Here is a 20022-nt window from a genome sequence, read left to right as displayed (position 1 = left end):
TGCACACATATGTCCATAACCAGTTAAATAATTTTCTGTACAACTGGGGAAGAATATTATTATTTTAATCCTGATCAGCTTGTCATTTGGTCCAGTTCCCCTGTTCGCTTTCACTCCTGTAACAACTGAAATACAGGTAGAAAGTACTGCAGGACTGTGTAGCAATATTACAAAAGGTGAACAAAAGTAAGTCAAAAAGGTAGAAATGCAACACTTTTTCCTGCACAGAAACTGAAAGAATGCATCTCCACTGAACTGGAAGAAAAAAAGCACACAGAAGTCTGGATCTCCTGTAAGAACTGCTGAACGTAGCCTTTTCAGTTTCTCTCGGGAAGATTTCAGCTTTGGGCAGTATCTCAGCATTTGTGCTTCATGGCAAGCTGAAAAAGAAAGAAAAAATGTGTCAAAGGGAGGTCACATGTCACAATAGCCATATCAAGCTAATGTGGCTAGTCTGGATGAGAAGAGTTTGTAAACCGAATTCTCCAAATGATGCCTGAAACCCATAACTTCTTTGCACACAGATATGCAGAGTCATTCCCTGTGCTGTGACAGATATGCGAAGTCTCCCTTTGCTATGCTGAGGGGGCAGGATTTATCTGCTTTCATAGCTGTGTTTCCCAATGTTCCATTATTTTGCTATCTGTGAGGAGGGCTAGAGCAAGATGCTAGAAACAAAGACATGCTTAAAAGAACGGGCATTTAGACCTAATGATTTGGATTGCTAAATACAATCAGAAACTCTGGACAAGTAATTTAAAACATCAGTTCAGCAGCTCTGCCACTACATAATGATGAAAAATTAAGGATTGATTGCCTTTCTACCTCTGCGGTTACTGACTATTTCAATTCAAAAATGGATGTAAAACTGGGAATGAGAAGGAGAAGAAAGAGCTAAAGTGAGTTAAATCCTGTATAAAAAGTGTAGACAAACTGACTTCGGCAAACCAAGCAGACAACTTAGTTTTAGGCTCTGTATAATAAAAAATTGCTATCTGTAGATAACAGCATACTAACAAAGCTGAGATGAGTGAACCCTCTGGGAAGTTACCTAGAAACCATAATTGGTAGGGGCAGTTAATTAAAACTTTCTCATTTGCTAACAGTGACATGCTGACCAATAAATGACTCAAATTTAATTGACATAAGCCTTTGACACTCAAGGACCTGGTCATAAATATGCCATTAAAAAAATATTATTTGTAGGGATATACTGGAAAGGATGAAAGAACTCCAACCAGTGCTTTTCTTTCTCCTCTCAAATGACAAGAATTGTTTTCAGAAAAATCCATCTTTAGCAGGCAACTCTGACAACAAGTTTTTATTATACAGATCCATAACTCCAAGCTCCTGTGCAGTCACCAACAAGGGCAAGGAATTTTTTAGAGGCAAAAAAAAGGTGGTGAAGAAGGTATCATAAGGACAATTTGCTAGATACCTTGAACTAAGTTCCAACCTCTACACAACTAAACATAGATATATGCTTTTATTCAACAAACTCTGATAGCCAAAACAGAAGGACTCTGTGAGTGCTATTTTTTTCTGGTGCAAAATAAGTGTTTCTTGTTTGCTTGTTTGGTTTTGGGTTTTTTTGGGGGGTTGGTTTTTTTTTTGTTTTTTTTACAGGTGACAAAGGTGTTTTTTAAAGATGCTAAAAAGAGTACTCCTATGCATCTTCCAGTGTCTCCATTATGTGTTTTTTATCTTAAAATAACCTGACATAGAGCGGAAGTAATGTCCAGACATATGAATTAAGTTGTAAGAGAAATCTGTATCCAGTCATGACACTATAGTGGTAAAATTAGTTATGGACTGACAATAATCCAAAGTACTTTTACTGTTTTACTGAAGGCAACCAAAATGGGAACTCTGCTTTGCTGCACAAAGTGTTCACATATACTAAATTAAAATTGGTCCCTTTCTCTTCACTGTCACTGTTTTGCCACAAGGTTACAATTCTGCCATTTAAGCAACACTCGGCTGGACCTCACGTTTCTGGTTTCACTGGAGTAATATGTTTTATTTTCTGTACAAACAACAGCTAAGGTCTGAGTAGCAGCTGCCCCTCAAAGACTCAACCAGCTGAATATTCAACAAGAAACAATACTGTACTTATTCCTAAATGCTCCACCAAAACCCCAACAAAACTCTCGCAAAACGAAACGCAACACAATAAAACAACAGTCTCTCTAATGTAATACATTCCTGGGTGGCTGCCCTATGCATTTTTGTGAGATAACAGTAGAGGAATTGCAGGACTACTGGCACCTCTAAGGTATAATTCAAGACTTTGGGGCACCGATACAGAAAAATTTGCAAAAAAACAATAATGTTGTAAACCCCACTTTACTTAAAGTTGTCCTTATGATCATTAAGATGATAAGTATTCATTTAGGGTCCTCTAAGAATTAAACTATGTTTTGTTTTCTTCAAACACAAAGACATTATTTTCTTGTTAAAAAGACAAAGCCCAAGCATTTATTACAAATCCTTAACTACCATCCACCGAATGATTGTAAAACTCCTGTTTCAGGCAGCTGATAAATGGAATAGTTTCAACAGCACACAGCCTCACACTCATCTCAGCAAGACTGGTAATCTGTAGAGCTGGATTAGCAGGAAGGTTTCATAAACCTCAGCCCAGCACAGAATCCAAACGGAAATTATCCTTTTCTATTCTGCATCACTTAGACATTTCCTATAGAAACTGTTCTCACTTAGTGCCACAGAGACATGTAAACTCAAATGAATATGTACAAAATCCCAACTGAGAACTGTCCCATATTTTTTTATTTGATTAAAAAAGCAAAATATTGTATTGTGGATGTTTTTAGCTTCTCCACCATTCCTGTTATGTTTCCCTCCCATTTTTGTTCTGAATTATTATATCAGGATTTTGTAAATTTTTATTTCTAAATATGGTACACCACAGGCTATCAAAGATGGTATTTTTATTACAATAATGCATCCTTTAATCCTGAGATTTTTAAAATAAGATTTTTCCTAATAGAACCTGTTGAAAAGATTTGTTTCTGTTCACAGCATGTCTTCATCTGTGGAACTGCTGTTTTGCACATGTAGAAGATAAAAAGGCAACACACACTAATGAAACCTACTCAAATCTTAATCAAGATTCATAGTGGCCCCACTAGAGGCATTTTTCATTTCTGAACTCCCTACCAAGCAGCACTCTGCTTTACTTTAAAGCAGCAAATTCCTATGAGGAATAGTACCAAACAGTAGGGGGAAGATGGATTTGGAATATGCTTCAGGAAGGTGAAGATAGGTAGTTTCAATTCAACTGGAAATGCAGCAAACCACGTATCTATGCACAGAAGTTATAAACCAGAAATCTGCCAAGTGAGGAACAGTATCAAGCAAAATAGCAAGTTGTTTGTAAACAGTGACTGACTGCAATTCTTTCTAGAGCTTCCTCCTCTCAAAATGAAGGAATATAACCTAAGTCCTGCCAAAATCTTACCTTGTGTGCAGTTTCTGCAAACTGCTGAGCACTGTTTTTCAGCTCCTCTGTCTTTTCTTCTGCTCGACCTAGCCTTTCACCACGCTCATTCAAAGCCTGACTTGCCTTCTGTACTGCACTTGTCACACTGTCTGCTGCTGAATGGAGTATGCTGTTTCCTGCAATATCAAAATAAACTATTAGAACACCCAAATATATATAGGCTTTGTATTAAATAAAATTATTTTAATTTATAATGTTCTAGAGCTGATGTGTTATCTGCTAGTTTACCATCCAGTTGCATTTTGGATAATGGGGTAAGTTATTGTTTTCTCACTCAAACTACATTATTAGCAAATTATAAACAATTACCATATGGCAACATAATACTTGGGGAATATAAGGAAGCAGGGGACATAGCTTTGTATTATTTTAAGCCTTATGATGATACATCATTTCAGGAAGCTAGTCTACTAAATCAATGAAACCGTTCACAAGTGCACACAGCTTCTTCACACACACTCATGTTAATATAGATTAACTTTCTTTGGAAGTTACATTATTTCCCTAGAGAATAAATGATTGACACTGCAGGACACATGGATTCACTGCTTTTTTCCATATTGTAATTATTATAATTAAATGTCATTTACAAGTGCAACCCAAACACTATTACTACAGTTATTTTATGCTGCTCTGATCTATCTACCTTTGACCCTTCTCCATGTGGAGCACCATGCTTCATGTGACAACATACTTGATTTAAACCTTAGTATTTAAAGTCCCAGCAAGGCTTAGTATCTTCTAAGGCTTTTTAGCTTTAACATCCAAATCAACTTATCAGTTTCTCTGTTTCTTCTCTGGCACACCATGTAGTAGTTTCTTCAAGTTTTCAACAGAACTGCATTTCTCCTCTACGTTTATCTCTTTTAAATGCTCACTCCTTTCAGTACTCCTTTCCATACCGCTTTTCAACAGAAGATTATCCTCTTTCTGGAATGAGCTGATGATGAATGTTTGTAATATGAACCACAATACAAACTGAAAACTCTTCAGAGAAAGTTACATGTTATCAGTATGATCTGGTACATATTAAAATACCTGTAGGACAAAAAAATTACTTCGTCCTATCTTTTAACCTTTTCAGCAAAAGGACTAGTAAAAATTCAGCTTTTTGCAATACGGCAGTCCCTTGGTGTCTTCCACAAGCTTTAAAACTTAACATACCTTACAGGGAATTTGTTCTCTAGACATATACAAAGGCACTGTGTGTGCCAGAAAGCAAATACAGGTGGAGAATTAACCAATAGGCACGATGTCGCTGACAGTTTTCTAAACTGCCCCAAATATTGTAATCAGACAGAGCTTTTTTTCACAGCATTAAAACCAAATATGTAACACTTTTAATTGAATTATGCTGGTAAAGGTACAAAACTTTCAACACATGAAGCTGAACCAAACACCACAGCATATCTGCTGGTATAACAAAGTCTGCTGTTCTTACGGACACGTAAAGACAAGTGAAAATAACACAAACCTACTGCTTTTATCGTTAATCTGAAAAACGTGTTTACTTCAAGATATTGCCAGGTTAAAAAATAAAACCCAACCATTAATTTGAAGGGATATTTTGTGATAAGTTTCATGAAGAAAGAGAACAAAAGACTCATTCAGACTCATTTTACCGATAATATTTCTTTCCTTAGAAACAGTGAACAACCAATGAAGAGTGAAACCAAAGGTTGTCCCAAGTAGCCTGAGGAACAACAGTACCAGCTGCACATGCAGGAACTCGAGATAAAAAATTGCCTTGAAATTTTATCACACTACAACGCAACTAATATCAAACTATGGAGGTGGGGGAGGGACCCAAGAACCTACACACAATGACTCACATATAATGAGTCAATATGAGAAATACCAAGCAAAGAGCACCCTGGCCTCCCGTGTACCAATGTTGTTACATTTTTACATCAGTAATTAAAAATAATGGATGTATAGGAGGTGCAACAGCTACAGGTTGTTTTTTTTTTCTACTGTTGCATGGAACAAAGAAGCTGCATTTAGAAAATGAAAATAACGATTGGCATTAATGTTGAAGAGATCAATATTTGAGAATAGCATGAGTTGGAATTTGTAGACACAGAAATGAAACTTTATCTCTTCAAGTGGTCTGTCTTCAGACACTGAGAGGTCTGATAATAAAACTGAACAACTTTAAATATTGTACACTTTCTTACTTCAAGATTTTTCAGTCAATTGTTATTTTGTTCATAATTTGCTCATTTAAAGACAGTTCTTAGGAGATTATGTTGGCTTCTTTTCAAGTAACTTTCCAATAAACACATGTACTGGTAAACACTACGCTGGAAATACTTTCCCTTTTTTGGTGGTGCTATCTAAAGGCTTTAACGTCTTGTATAAATCACTGCTACGTTACTAGGATAAGCGTTTTAAAAGCTCTCAACACTGGATTAACTCTGTTGTTGCTTCACAAGATCACAAAGCTTCTGCTTAATGAAAGGGAAGCAGGGTACATGGAGAACTTTATAAAACTAAGGATCTTTTGAAGTCTTAATGTGTTCAGGAGTAGAAGTTAACAGAGATTGCTGACCTGTCAACGTCAATAGCAAATTGCAGAATGGAAATATTATGTATTTTCTATATTCCTGAAAATATCAGAATTTGTGGCCAAGGATTGATATCTCTTTCTCCACATTGTTTTCAGCAGAAAAGAAAGAACTCGGAAGTTTGGCACAAGGATAAGAATTGTTTTTCTTTCTAGCGAATACATTATCATGTTCTCTCCAGGTAAGATCCGCTGTATTTTCCTATGGGCAGTGACTTGCAAAAGCTGCTATTCTGAGACTTTTTTGGAAAACTACTTTTGGATAATCTTTTACAGCGGAATGCCAGTGAAATAATAATAAAAAAAATCCACGCTAATCTATGAGCAACACAGAAACCCATGTGTCAGTAGTCTATTGAATTTCATCAGTGTATTTCTAGAGCATGTGTAGGTGGTTTCTGGTATGACTGACTATGCCTTGTCCTTATATTAGTATCGCTGCAAGAATAGCAACACTTGTACTGGATGTATTGGAGAATCATTCCTATGAAGAAACCACCTACAACCTGCAAAATTTTTAAGCTGTTCTTCAGGAGATAACTACTATGATTCAAGATCTCCAGAGAAGTTTGTTCTATGACTAAACAACAAAACTGCGTGAACTCTACCCACTTAGGTGTAAACTTATGCCAAGCACCTGCACTGAGCCACTGAAGAAAACTCAAAGAACTCTGACAGTGAACATCTCTTTCCTGGAGTCTGGAAATACTATTTTCCATCTGTCTTTAGTTCCAGCCAAAGTTTTTACCTCCCATTTCTGGGGCATCTGTATCTTTCTATAATTCTGTAGAACAGATCCTAGCAGTTGTGAATACAGACTTTTCTATTTCAAATAAACATGAAAGGAAAAAAAGCAAGATTACATATTTTGTCATTTGATTAAACAGCTTTTTTTGAAGTCTCTATCAAGGGCAAGCACACAGCTTCTCACTATCTAACAGTATTTGTAGACTCACTGAGTAAGTAGAGCAAATATTGCCAGATAACATGAGGAACATATGTATTTATACTGAGTTTAATATAAAGTATTAGGTTAATATTAGTTTCTAGTACCACCAAAACATGTATGTTTAGGCCAACTTCAGTTTGAAATTAAACAAATCAAGCTTAATGCAATGGGTTTCTTCAGTTTAATTTTGCTGTATATAAAAGCACAGAAACATACCGCTAATTTATTTTGAGTTACTCAAACAAGTGGCTTAATACAGTTGCTTCTAATACAGTTTTCTTCCGTAATACTTTCTGTCGCCTTATTTGAATTTGTCTATCCAGAGGAAAGGAACATGCAGATTTCCAAATCAACCAATAGCTACCCAGCTTAGTAATATAATTTACTAAGCAAATTATACATTTTATTTTGAATTTGCAGTAGTGAAATACAAACTATTGGAATCAAACTCCCCTCTCCCCTTAGAAAATTCAACTGAATTCACCTGTATATACATAACTTTACCGGGGCCAAAGGCACAGAAATAGCAGAAGGGCAGCAACCCTTGGCTGAGTGCTTTAGACCAGCGATACTAGAAGTATTACTTGCTTATGGACATAAAAACTGAAGAAGTAACACTTTGCAGCAAGCACCGCAACTCCGCTCAAACTAATTTTTAAATTTTTGGTTCTTATGATCGCAAGCTATATCAGAGGGTCTTGTAGCCCATGAAATCAGGTGACATTGCCTTAGGCTTTTTATCAGGCACAAGAGAAAAGTACATCCTTAATCCATCACACCCAGTACCTGAAAGACACAGAGATACTATCAATCAATCAGCATGGGAACCAGTCTATTTGTTGAAAAGACTAACTGGTCACTAGAGACATCATTATTTAGTTTGCATGACTTGTTTTAACACACGTTCATAAAAGGTTCATCGCATTTTCTATTAGCCATATCAAATGTAATTCAGTTCAATGCAGGGATTCATCTCTACATTAGTGATAAGACTTTACAGTGACTAATCTGTAAATGCAAGCATTTACTTTTTAATTGTATATGCACTAACACAGCATTTAGCAACTGCGTTCTGAGAAGGAAATACATGCAATTAGCTATGATAATTAAGAAGTTCGTCTATCACATGAACAAACTTTTTATTTAAAGATATTTATGGTTCTCATTCAACTGCATAAAACTGGAACTCTGTCACTGAATAAAGGTTAAAAGCATAATGACAATCAGTTCAAGTTCATTAACAAGACCACCTCTATTACAACGTAATTACTCTATATGCCTACACATACTATTTACAATTAGATATGCTGGTACCACTAAAAGTTCAACAGAAGTTTGGAAACATTGATTATAAATAAAAAGAATAGCTTTTTTTCTCCTTCACTATTTTGTGCTTTGTTAACTTCTTGTGCACTCATCATTTAAGAACCAAAAGCAATGATCAATTAAAATATCAATACAAAACTAAAGGACTCTAAGAAGAGAAAGGTGCCGAACAATTGGAATGAATATATCCTTGTGAAAGAAGGGAGCATCGCAGAGATGCTTTTCGTAAGTGGGGAAGTGGTCTGAAGAAGGGAAGAGGCTATATAGTATAGCATTATTTCTCTTCCCAAGTTACTTCAGAACACTTACTGAAAAAATAGTTTAAATTGACAAAAGCCAAATATAAAAAACACTAAGAGGGGAAGAGATGAATATAAATTCTGGGTTTCCTGACAAAGAATAGTAAAAGAAACCTTAAGACTGTATTCCTAATTATAGCTAGGAATTAAGATTACTTTCCAGTTTATCTGATCTCTCCTTAAAAATGGAGGTGACAAGACAGAACATAGCTTCAAAAGGGAATTTTGAAAATGAATCACCTTTTTAATTTCCACCTAAAATTAATGATGATCCTTTTGACTTATATAACAGAACAGCTTTAAATTCTTTGCTTAGTTATATCAGTTTTCTAACCCTTCATACCAATGATTACTATTAGATTCCATATACATATATAAAACTTGATTAAATTATTAAGAGAACTACAAAGAAAATAACCCAGTTTGCTAATATTTTGATCTTGTGTTCGCACATTCCAAATCTCTTCAAATGAATCTCTCTGAGCACGGGAAAACTTCTCAAGATAAACAGAAATTTCAGGTCAAGTATTTCTCTGGTTTTTAAAGATAATACATCTACTTTAAAAATACCTTCAGAAATATAATAAATTTTTTCCTTAAAGAATCACAGTGAATTTCTTAGGTGTCTCTTAGCATTTCAGATGTTAATGTTAAATAGCATGGGCCTTGGTGATGACTTAAAAGGAACGCCAATAGTAACTGGCTACCATTCGGACTTTGAACTGCTGACCATTGATGTCCACCCACCTTGTCATCCACCTATCCAGCCTGTATTTCCTCAGCTTTGCTATGATGATGCTAGAGAAGACAGTGTTGAATGCCTTGCTGAAGTCAAGGAAAAAGACAACTGCTGCTCTCCCTTCATCCACTGGGCCAGTCACTTCATCACAGAAGACAAACTGGTCAGGAACAATTTGCTTTTAACAAATCTCTGGTGCCAGCACTCCTTGCCCTCCATGTGTCTAGATGCTTTTCAGAAGGATTTGCTCAATAGCCTTACAAAAGTAAAAAACGTATTTCAAGTTAACTAGAAATAGAAGTTTTCAGCACAGAATTACTACCTGGTTGAAATCATTGTTAAATACCAAAGTTTCTCTATGCATGCAAATAGAATTCAAATTCATGAAAACCTTATTTAATTTTCAATCCTACCCATAATATGGCTATTCATGTCGGATGTTGTCTTAGTTGTCAATGTCAAGCATAACTTTTCAAATTCCAGGCTTGATAAAAATTACTACAGTAATTTGTGTGTCTTAAAGTAGTTTCGGGTTTTTGTTGGTGGGGTTTTTTTTTTCTTGTTTTTGTTTTGTGGGTTTTTTTTTTTTTCCTTTGGGGGTGATGATAGGGTTGTTTGTCATTTATTTTTGAATTGTCAAATCTTTTTGATCCACCTCTATCTTGGCTTTCATAAAAAGTTTTTAAAAACACCTACCCATAATTACTGCACAGCAAAGATCCACAGTATTTCTCTGATACAAAACTCATTCACTACTACTTTAAAAAGTTTTAACAGACTGGAGAAAAAAAAATTATCAAATCTATCAGCATGGCAGCTCATTCCAGTCACAATGAGACTTTTTTTTTTTTTAACCTAATGTCCTTTTGTGTCTTTCATTTCAGCAAAAGGATGCTATTTTAGCATTCTGTTTCTGGTAGGTTCCCTCTCTGGCAGAGATAATGTTTGTTATGCTAAACCTGAAGGTAATGTGGCTCAAACAGCAGGAAATTGAGGGGGAAGAGATCTTCTAGCATGGGCTGCTGTGTGGGAATTTGTACTTGTTCCAGTTAAATGTCTTCACCTGCAGTGAGGATCAACAGCTTGTGAGTAACCAGTCTCTGCAGTGTGCAGTCCACGAATACCCCTGACACAGGCTTCTCGAAAGCTCCCCTAAATCTACTAGGGTACAAGCAGCTCCACTGCAAAACTTCTCTCCATGTTCAAGGATGAGAGCTGGGATGTGCCCCATAGAAAAACTGAAGTATTTCTGAATATAGCAGAAATCAGATGATTCCTACAATGTTACTTTGGACTCACAACAGCTAGAACAAGTCACAGAAAGTCTCAATCCTGAGTTACAGTTAGTAATGTTTGCCAATAGTAATGTGTCTTATGCCGATATTATTATTTATTTTCACTTTAATCAATCTAGCTACAGCTTCAGTACCTGAAGCCAGCTTTTTCATCTCCTTCAGACAACCACGCTTTAACCTGTTTATATGCTTTAAACCTTCCCTTTAGGGTATGTATTTCCCCTCTCTCGCCAAAAGCACTGGAAATGGGTAACAATGAATTAAGGAGATCGCTGCTATCAAAGACAAAATACTAGGCTAAATATATTTTAATCTGATTTGGTTTGAGTGTTCATTATGTTCCAAGAAAACACCTAAGATGATGTTTAATGAAAACTGATGGACAATTAAGAAAATTAGAAGAATCAGCAGATGCTTTCACAAAAAGTTTTAGAGAAAGGTAAATGTATAGTGATACTTATCTGGTATATTTTCCAAGTCTCAAACTATTTGTAACTTTGGGGATTTCATGAGACAGAGTATCTCTGCACGAATCATCTTGATTGAATTCTTTTCATAAACTTCTTAAAGAAAAGAACCAACACCAAATAATATAATCTCCAAACATACCAGATACAAAGCTGATGCAAACATACATGCATCTGGATGATCTTTGCTGTTCAAACCCCTCTACTTCAACATATCCTAACCAAAACCACACAAATTAAAGAAAATTAGGTAGCATGAAACACAGCAGACCTTTAGCTGACCAAAACCTGAAAGCAGCACACAGACAGAATGACTTCTGCAGAGCATAGGGAAGAAAATTTAATCAAGTGGAGAAGATGAGGTCTTAAACAAAAAACAATGAAAAAAATCACCTTAAGGGTTCAACAGTTCAGTATTTTTATTTCTAACAAGCAATGTGTATCCAAATTTCTCAATGTGGCTTGCAAAATCTTAGAGTTGTATTGCAAAAAAACAACTCTCTTTTTGGTTCTGTGAGGGACTATAAAAATCCCTCCACAGACAGCTGAGTAGGATAAGCTTCCTTGCCACAGTCCAAAGAAAATGGAAGTATTATCTCTGATGCTGGTGACCTTTTATTTTAAACAGTGACATTAAAAAACATAGGGGCTATCAGAGTAAAAAAAAAAAAAAATCATTAATGAGATCTCTTGATAATGAGAATACCTCCTGATCTACTGAGATTCTCTTCTGTTTTATTCAGTACACCATAGCAATGGTGTCAAGTAAATTATTCATACTTTTTAACAGCTAAACTAATATAAACGCTTTTATAAGCACAGATTATTTGTGTTGACTGAAAAGATAAATGTCCTTACAGATACTAAAATAAAGCTATGTTGCACAGATGATATGTGAAATAATATGTTATCTAAAGCTTTACAAGTATTACTCTGTTGGGTCACCTAAGTAAAACCAGATTCAAAGGCAGAAAAAAGTATCAAAAATATGGTCTCCGCAGAAATTCTGACAAAGAAAAAAACCGTGCATATTAAGATTGCCTGCACTAGGCATGAAGAGACTGAGCTGATCAAATTACTGATTCAAAATTAAAGCAGTAAAATTAGAAAAATTCATTCAACATATCTTTGCTTCAATTTATTGCAGGAATTTGTCTCATCTTTACTTTGCTCAAAATGTTAACTTAAACCTTGGTGAGGGCAGATTATGCTGTTACTTTTAAGCAGGTATCTTCTTACAGATAAATCCTGACAAATTAAAATCAGTATTAAATAACATTTAATGTTGATAGTTAATATTAGTGCTCATATTAGCAATAAATAGTTACAGTCAAGATTATTAATCCAGTATATCAAATACACAGAAATTTCAACTTTTGGGAAAAACTTTGTATGTAAAGATCCAAGGTGGAAAAGACTCTGTATGTAGTAACTTCAAAAACGTTGCAGGAAGAAAGCGTAATTTGTTCTCTAAAAAGGATCCCCCATTTTCTTGGGGATTATAAAACCAATAAAGTCTAAAAATCTTACTGACCAGTGATATTTGCTCATTATGACAATTATGAGTTAAGGGGGCTTAAATTATGAGTTAAAGGGGCTTACTCTGGAAAAGTTCTGTAATTATACAGGATCTCAAGCAATGCCACTATTACAGTCAATCTGCCAGGGAGCAGAATGTGCGATTAAAACAAAGAACAGCAGCTACGCACCATGGCAAGCTTCTGTTTTAGAATGAGATGCCACATTTAAACATTTATCTTAAATGTAGTTCCACTGAGGCCACAAGTGGAGAACTGTGAAAGTTGTGAATACTGAAAAAGCTTGTGAGCTTTTCTGCTTTTGATCAGCTGACTGGTAAAATCACTGGAGGAGGGATAACTTCCATGAGGATTTTTATTGACATTGATGTCATCCTATAAAGAAAAAATATGTTTTTTTTAGTTGAAATCTTTCAGCTGTTTCTGCCAGTAGGCAAAATCCTGTATTTCCTACATTTCTTCATGACCACAAGGTGAAATATCCATTTAAATTCTATTCAAAAATGAGAATATTTTGCTGTAAGGAATATTCAGAAAGAGGAAACATTTCCCATTGGATAAAAAGAAAGTAACTACTATAAAGAGTTATACTTAATATGAAAAAAAAAATTAAATCTATCTTGAATGAAAGCCTGTGCTGGGTTGACCTTGGTTGGCAGGTAAGTTCCCACCCAGCTGCTTGCTTACTCCCACCCAGTGGGATAAGGGAAAAGAATCAGAAGAGCAAAGGTGAGAAAACTTGAAGGTTGAGATGAAAACAGTTTAATAAATGAAGGGGGGCAAAAAAAAAAAAAAAAAGAAAAAACCTGAATCAAAACAAAAAAACCCCAAAACCCCAAACCAAACCCCCAAAAAAACAAACCCCCAAAAAACCAAAACCAAACAAGTGATGCAAAAACTATCACTCACCACCAGCAGCCCAACACCCAGCCAGTCCCTGAGCAGTGGCTACCTTGGGAAATCTCCCCCTCCCCAGTTCTTACTGCTGAGCATGCTGTGACATGGCATGGAGTATCTTCCTGGTCAATCTGGGTCAACTTTCCTCTTTGTCTCCCCTCCCAGCCTACATGCTGAGGGCAGGCAGAATGAGAAACCGAGAAGGCCTTGACACTGTGTAAACACTGCTCACCTAAAACACTGGTATGCTATCAACACCGTTTTGGTCACAAATCTAAAATACAGCACTATACTAGCTGCTATGATGAAAACGAGCTCCATCCAAGCCAAAACCAATACAAAGTCTAATTCACCTTTTCCCTGTCAAGGCAATACAAAGGGTTTACACATCTCCAGGTGCAGTTTTTCATTGTTTTGAACTAAATTCATCAAAGTACTGACATTTCTTTCAGGGTGGGTAGGAGAACCAGGTAGCAACATACCCTGAAGTTAAAACACAGGATTTTTTCTGAACAAAGGTACTGCTTATAGTCGGTGTCAATACTATTGATTGATCTTCTGATTAAGGAGTGTTAATGATTATTGAAAAACATAATGCACTAACATACTACAATGGAGGCATAGAACACTGTATTTGTCAACAGATTCACACTTCTGAATCAGGTAGGTGACTCTGAAAATTCTCTGTTTGCTAAAAAAGCAGATCCCACAAAAAATGCAGTGTCTGGCCGGGGGCTGACTGGCTGTGCCAGAGCAGCTGCCCTCAGGGAGAACATGGTCTGATAACCTAGGAGCTATACATTTAAGGGCAATCTTTTAGCAACACCCCAGTCACCTAAGACTGGTATGATTTTATGTCTGAATGTTTCCTCTGCTAATTGTGCACATTTTTCCCATCTGTTTTGATCAGCTACTGTCAATAACAAAAATCAACTTGCATGTGGCTTGTATCTCATGAGTCGCTCCTTTAGAGAGCACTTTGCAAAAGCCACCATCTCCTCCACCCTCCAAATTGTACTTAACCACTGAAAACAACACTTCAGAAAGAAGAAAGCAATCGCAGGAAGCTCAAGCTCTTTACCTGGTATTTGTTGAGATGGGAATTCAATTGCCTAGAAAGGTATTCTTTTCCAAGGAAAAGGGCAAGTTACAAGTTTCCCTAGTCTGAAAGTTTCCCCTAGACTGTCAAGGCACATATTAGCCAGATCCAGCAATCAAAACGGTAAATTTTGTTAGGAAAAAGAATTATGCCATAAGAAAACCTGACTAACAGGTGTTCATTACTGCAACACAGCACTGAAGACATAAAGGCAAAACTCTTTGTCTCCTAAAATTGTCACAGAAACTGTTCACAACATGGAACAGCTGTGTCCAGAATGACCCACCAGAAACACCACAATAGTAACAAAGGACAAAGTGAACTCTAGGCTTCTAGCTCAGGAAGCTTAGGTATTTAAAAAATCAAAATATTTAGACTGATGAAGTTCCAACTGATGGTGGCACTTCACACTCCCATAAGCTGCCTCTCCTTACTGAGCATATTTGTTTTGTTAAAATCATGATTACCAGAGAGCTACAGTTCCTACATTACCATTAGCCCAAGGCCTTCCATCACTACTGTAACGTAACAGCTAATCATAAAGGTTCACAGGACAAACATGTTCTTCCCTCTCACCTCCCTTCCAAGTGACTGTTACACATCCACCACATGTACTGGTGCTGTGCCAACAGCCTCCTTTTAGGAGCTCTTCTGAATAAAAGAGGAAACTGCTGCTAAAAAGAACCAAACAGATAAAAAGTTTCTGACCTCTCAAATAGCCATGTGAAAGCCTTATTAAACAGCTCTAGTTATTAAGTAGAAGATTACAGAAACAGTATTTCTGTGATTGTAATCCTGTGAGATAATTCCCTCTTACAACTTAATGAATTCACATGAATAGTCTCTAGATAATTTCAGTATTTAAATAATAGCTGGAAAGGATGACTAAGTGATCTGAAAGACGTAACATTCATAGAAAGTAGTATCTTTACTGGATTTATTAATTATAACTTTGAAATACTTGAACCTGAACTTAAATCTGAGTATCAATTTCTCAATTTATCTTTCAAGGATAATATACTTCCCAGTTTAAATTTAAGCCTTAAACTCTAGAAGTTTCCTAGTTCACCCTGGACAGGAGGATTTCCACGGACTTCCACCTTCTTTGAAAGTACAGAAAACACTTTCGTAGGCCTTTGCAGCCCAATCTGCAAAGTTTGTGACCTTCAAAAGAAGCCTTTGTTACTAAAGTCTGGTAACTGTTGTGATATAAGTAGTATATATTCTGCACTTAATTTAGCTTTTACTGATCATGCAACAGTAAGAGTCACTGTACTCTCAAGTCACGGATCAGTGTTCTGCCTTTGTAAAAATCTGATTCTGCCCAGGAAAGTAATACAGGTTTCAGAGTAAGAAGTGATCTCAAATTAAGACTTATGACACTAGTTTCCCACTGTTTTGATGTGGGGTAGGCAATTTCTTCTGACACAAATGAATCTTGTAATACCCGTTAATGCAAATAGTGGCCAAGAACAGCTGTGAACAGAAAAATGCAGGGAAAAATTTTGTATTATTTTGAAGCAGAAACTTTTAGACTAGAAGTCCATCTAATTTGTTTTTTTGTCCAAAGCACATAAGACAGAAAGAAAAAACAAAAAGTGCATTATAACCACTCAAACGTCTAGAAAACTCTCTGATTTGCAACACCTGAAATGAAGCCTATAACATTAATTCTAGTAATTTAGAATATTTATACTGTAACAATATGTTCTAACATAGATTGTCACTTCATTGCTTTTACATCCGCATACAATTTATTTTTATAGCTCTGTAATTTTGCACTTTTAAGGCCAAAAAAAGTTTAACATGTCTCAGTTCTCACACAAGGAAACGGCATATTTTATTCCTGCTATAAGTAATATCTATAGCCTGGGAGTTAAACAGATGCTTCCAAATTATTCTAACAATAACAAAAAATACCTTGTGAATCATAACCTTAGGTCCTACTGCTTATAAAGAATGTAGGAGGCAAAATAATATACCTAACTGTTCAGTTGCAAATGTCTTTACAGAATTTGTTTGTAGCCTGATACCAGCACAGAATCTATCACGATTAGCCAGTATAACTGGTCTTTCAGCAGCTTGGATCAGCTTCTAACCTTCAATAATGGGAAAGTTAAGTGAGTATAGGGATTGTCATCTCAGATTTGATTCTACCCCTGGGAATCAAAACAGTGGCATCCCTACCAAGTCTCTTCTGCTCTCAAGATGTTCTATAGCTGTACAGATGTAATGCAATGCATTAAAGGCTACAGTGAGTGAAGGTGATGTAGATCCAATTAATTTTATGAGTGAGTTTATATACTGTGAAGAGACAGACAGAAAATCAATAAACTGTATACTTAATCAACAATCCTTTTGTGAGAGAAGTAATTCTGAACAGCAAAAAATCCCAAAACTTGGGTCTAAGACATCATAAAGACTACACACAGTGTTCCATTTCTTAATATTTTATATTAAACAATAATGCTAATCCATGAAAAGGAACCCTAAAAATATCAAGTCATTGCATCTAAATTTTATGTGTTATTTTTCAAATGGCTTGAGTAGCCTGGAAGACATTTTCCTAATGTGCTACCTAAACTGATGGTCTACAACTTTGTATTTTAGATTTACCTCTTCCAGGTTAGAAATCTAAACAGCTTAGAAACCTGGGTTAGGAGGGAGTTTTCATACGTATGTTCATTTGGAGGCCAGATGTAAGATGCTAGACACCCAGAAACTAACTTTTTCTTCTAAGCGAAAGAAGAACAGGGACTGACATTTTATTCAAACATGGACACTGGATATATATAATTAAGCTAGGATGGAATGGCTGTTAAAATCAGGGGGTGGAAAACAGCATTAGACAGAATTAGAATGGGCTATTTTATTCAAGAGCATCGCCAGCAGATTTTAAATAGTACATAGAATTGAAATAGAGGAGAGAGATGAAAACATGGAGGGAACATTGTTCAGCAATAAAATACTTAATTGTATTTCTTCGTTGTAGATTAATTTTGCAGGACATAAAATTAACTATGTATTAACACATAAAGAAGCAATTTTAGTTTTCTATTCCTTTAAGCAGCCTCCTGAATCTGGAAGTTCTACTCCAGGTGCCCTGGAAAGGATTATGTTTTATTGCCATGTGGGGAAAAAGGGATCAACTCCCAACATCCCAACTGCTGAATAACATTTTTTATCCTACTTCCCCTCAATTCCCAGAAAGCCTGGACATAGAGAACATAGTTTAACTGGTGTCATTTGCCTCATCTTCACATAGATTTAGCATGAGTTTTCCAACATTTAAATACTATTTTCTAATTCATTTTTTGGAAGCCCTGAAGCTGGGAAGCTCAGCCATATTCAAAGGTAGTTGGAACTGCAGGTACGTAAGTCAGAGGGAAAAAGTCCTGACTTTTTAGTAGTGTGTATTCTGAGGTCTGTGTTTTCAAATACCAGGTTTACAAGAAGGCAAAAACATAACCAAACAAAAAAATAATACAAAAAAACTCCACAAAACACAAACAAATAAAAAACAAAACAACCCCCCCCACAGTCCATATACTATATATATATATACTATATTGATATTACAAATTAAAATGCAGCTATCAAATTAACATTGCATCTGAACAATCAGAAAGAACAATTAAATGTTAGTAAATAAGACTATACAAACAAGGTCGTCTACACATTCTTATGTCAATATGGGTAGTGCAAAAGATGAAGGAGATGCTAAAATCCTTCAGAATAAAAATGACCTATGCTATCAAAGTAGAGAGCCATTGCTGTGAAACCACACGGTGGGACATACATACTGAACTGTTCCTATCTGTGTCAAGAGGAGAAGTACAGAAGACTGAAAATGTCAACACTAATGAATTCCTGCTAGTTATGAAGGTACACTGTACTATATTTAGAATTTTTTTTGAATGGAAACAATGCTGGACAACAAGTACAAGACAATTTACACTTCCTATTTACTTAATTGAGATGCATAGTAATGTCATTGCTTTATGACTTTGAAAGGGACCATTTATAAAAAATATGGCATATAGGATTTTTGCCCCGAAGCTCAAGAAGTGATTCTGGGGAGACTATCCTTTCTGACTGAAACTGGAAAAAATAAAAATTCAAAAAGATAACAAAAAGATACTCTGAAAAAAATATGCAACAATTCATTAAGCACCAGATGGTTCTGAGCAATGCATTTCAAATGAGCTAGTGGCTGTGTGGTTTACAAACAAGATGAGGTCAATGGTTGGAGCACTGTCATTTTAAGAAAAACTCTTATTTAATGCATTTGAGTTTTCTTGTCTCAAGCAACCTAAGAATTTATGCAAAATTCATTCTCAAGGACTTAAGAAGGTCACAAATATTAAGAAATTGATTTGGATTCACACACAAGTGTGTCCCATAGAGGTATTTTCAGCAGTTTATTTTCAGTTATTATGATTGAAGCACCACTTGTATTTACTTTTCAGACTGGGAAAAATGTCTGCATTAAATAAAGTAACAGTGACCTAAAGAAGCAGCATAAGAAATACTGAGTTGCAGGAACAAGAAAGGAGGATTTTAGTTTTTTAAAGAGCTGGGCATTCAGGTGGTGCAGTTTTCCCTTTTAAAGATTTCATTTGCTCCTCATGCAAGGCTGCTTTTTTCTTTTTTAAAAGAATAAGAGAAGCAATTCTGTTTTCCATTTCTAATAATTCTGAAGTCATTATGACCATGGACAATCACCTTTCCATGTCAGAGTACAGCTAGATCAAAACAAGTTTCATTAAGGATGAAGAAACTCTGGCTGGTCTCGCATGGTTACTCACAAAGGTGACCAGAAGACAGCTTTCACTGATCAATTAATGCACAGCAGCTTCAAAACAGAATTAGCATCCAGTTCATTTTAAGAAAGTACTGATGAATTCCAAAATGCTATAAAATATATATACAAAACCAAACATGTGTTTTATCTATACACAAATATATCTCCATACGTATAAATACACTGCGTATGCGTAAATCAGACTCGTACCTTCAACATCTATTAAAACCAGTAAACTAAATGAAGCGATGCAAGGTGAAACAGTAAAAGATACCTCAGTAAGACAAATCAGGGTCAAACTGGCAGGGAATAGCTTTGCCACTGTTATCATAATTCATATTCAGGATAAATTCTACCTCTGGTGTAAGAAGCACCTCACATAGTCCCTGAGGTGGGCTTACAGGAGTGACAAACTGAACATGTAATAACTCAGGTGGGCTAAGACCAATCAATCAGTAAAGAAGAAAAACATAACTTTTCTTTAGCTTATCAGAAATTTTCTTTAGGGAAGCACAGCAAA

The 20022-nt window shown here is 35.8% G+C and overlaps 1 protein-coding gene across 3 annotated transcripts in view; it reads right to left on the bottom strand.

The window, feature by feature from the left end:
- Nucleotides 1-356: 356 nt before the first annotated feature.
- The window catches only part of STXBP6 (syntaxin binding protein 6), a gene marked incomplete at its 3' end in the record, with an annotated part of 83186 nt that continues 63520 nt past the window's right edge, over nt 357-20022 (bottom strand). For 2 of the 3 annotated variants that reach the window (XM_082001042.1, XM_082001044.1), the window contains 2 exons: nt 3482-3639; nt 357-380 (listed from right to left, as the gene is read on the bottom strand). In XM_082001042.1, the coding sequence (XP_081857168.1) occupies nt 357-380; nt 3482-3639 (182 nt within the window). The remainder of the gene's footprint in view (nt 381-3481; nt 3640-20022) is intronic. The other variant, XM_082001043.1, reaches the window with a different exon arrangement.

This window comes from Phaethon aethereus (assembly GCF_964289735.1).
Source record: "Phaethon aethereus genome assembly, chromosome: 5".
NCBI classification, from domain to species: Eukaryota; Metazoa; Chordata; class Aves; order Phaethontiformes; family Phaethontidae; genus Phaethon; species Phaethon aethereus.
The sequence above is the reverse complement of the archived record's forward strand: the minus strand, read 5'-3'. Positions and strand labels throughout refer to the sequence as shown.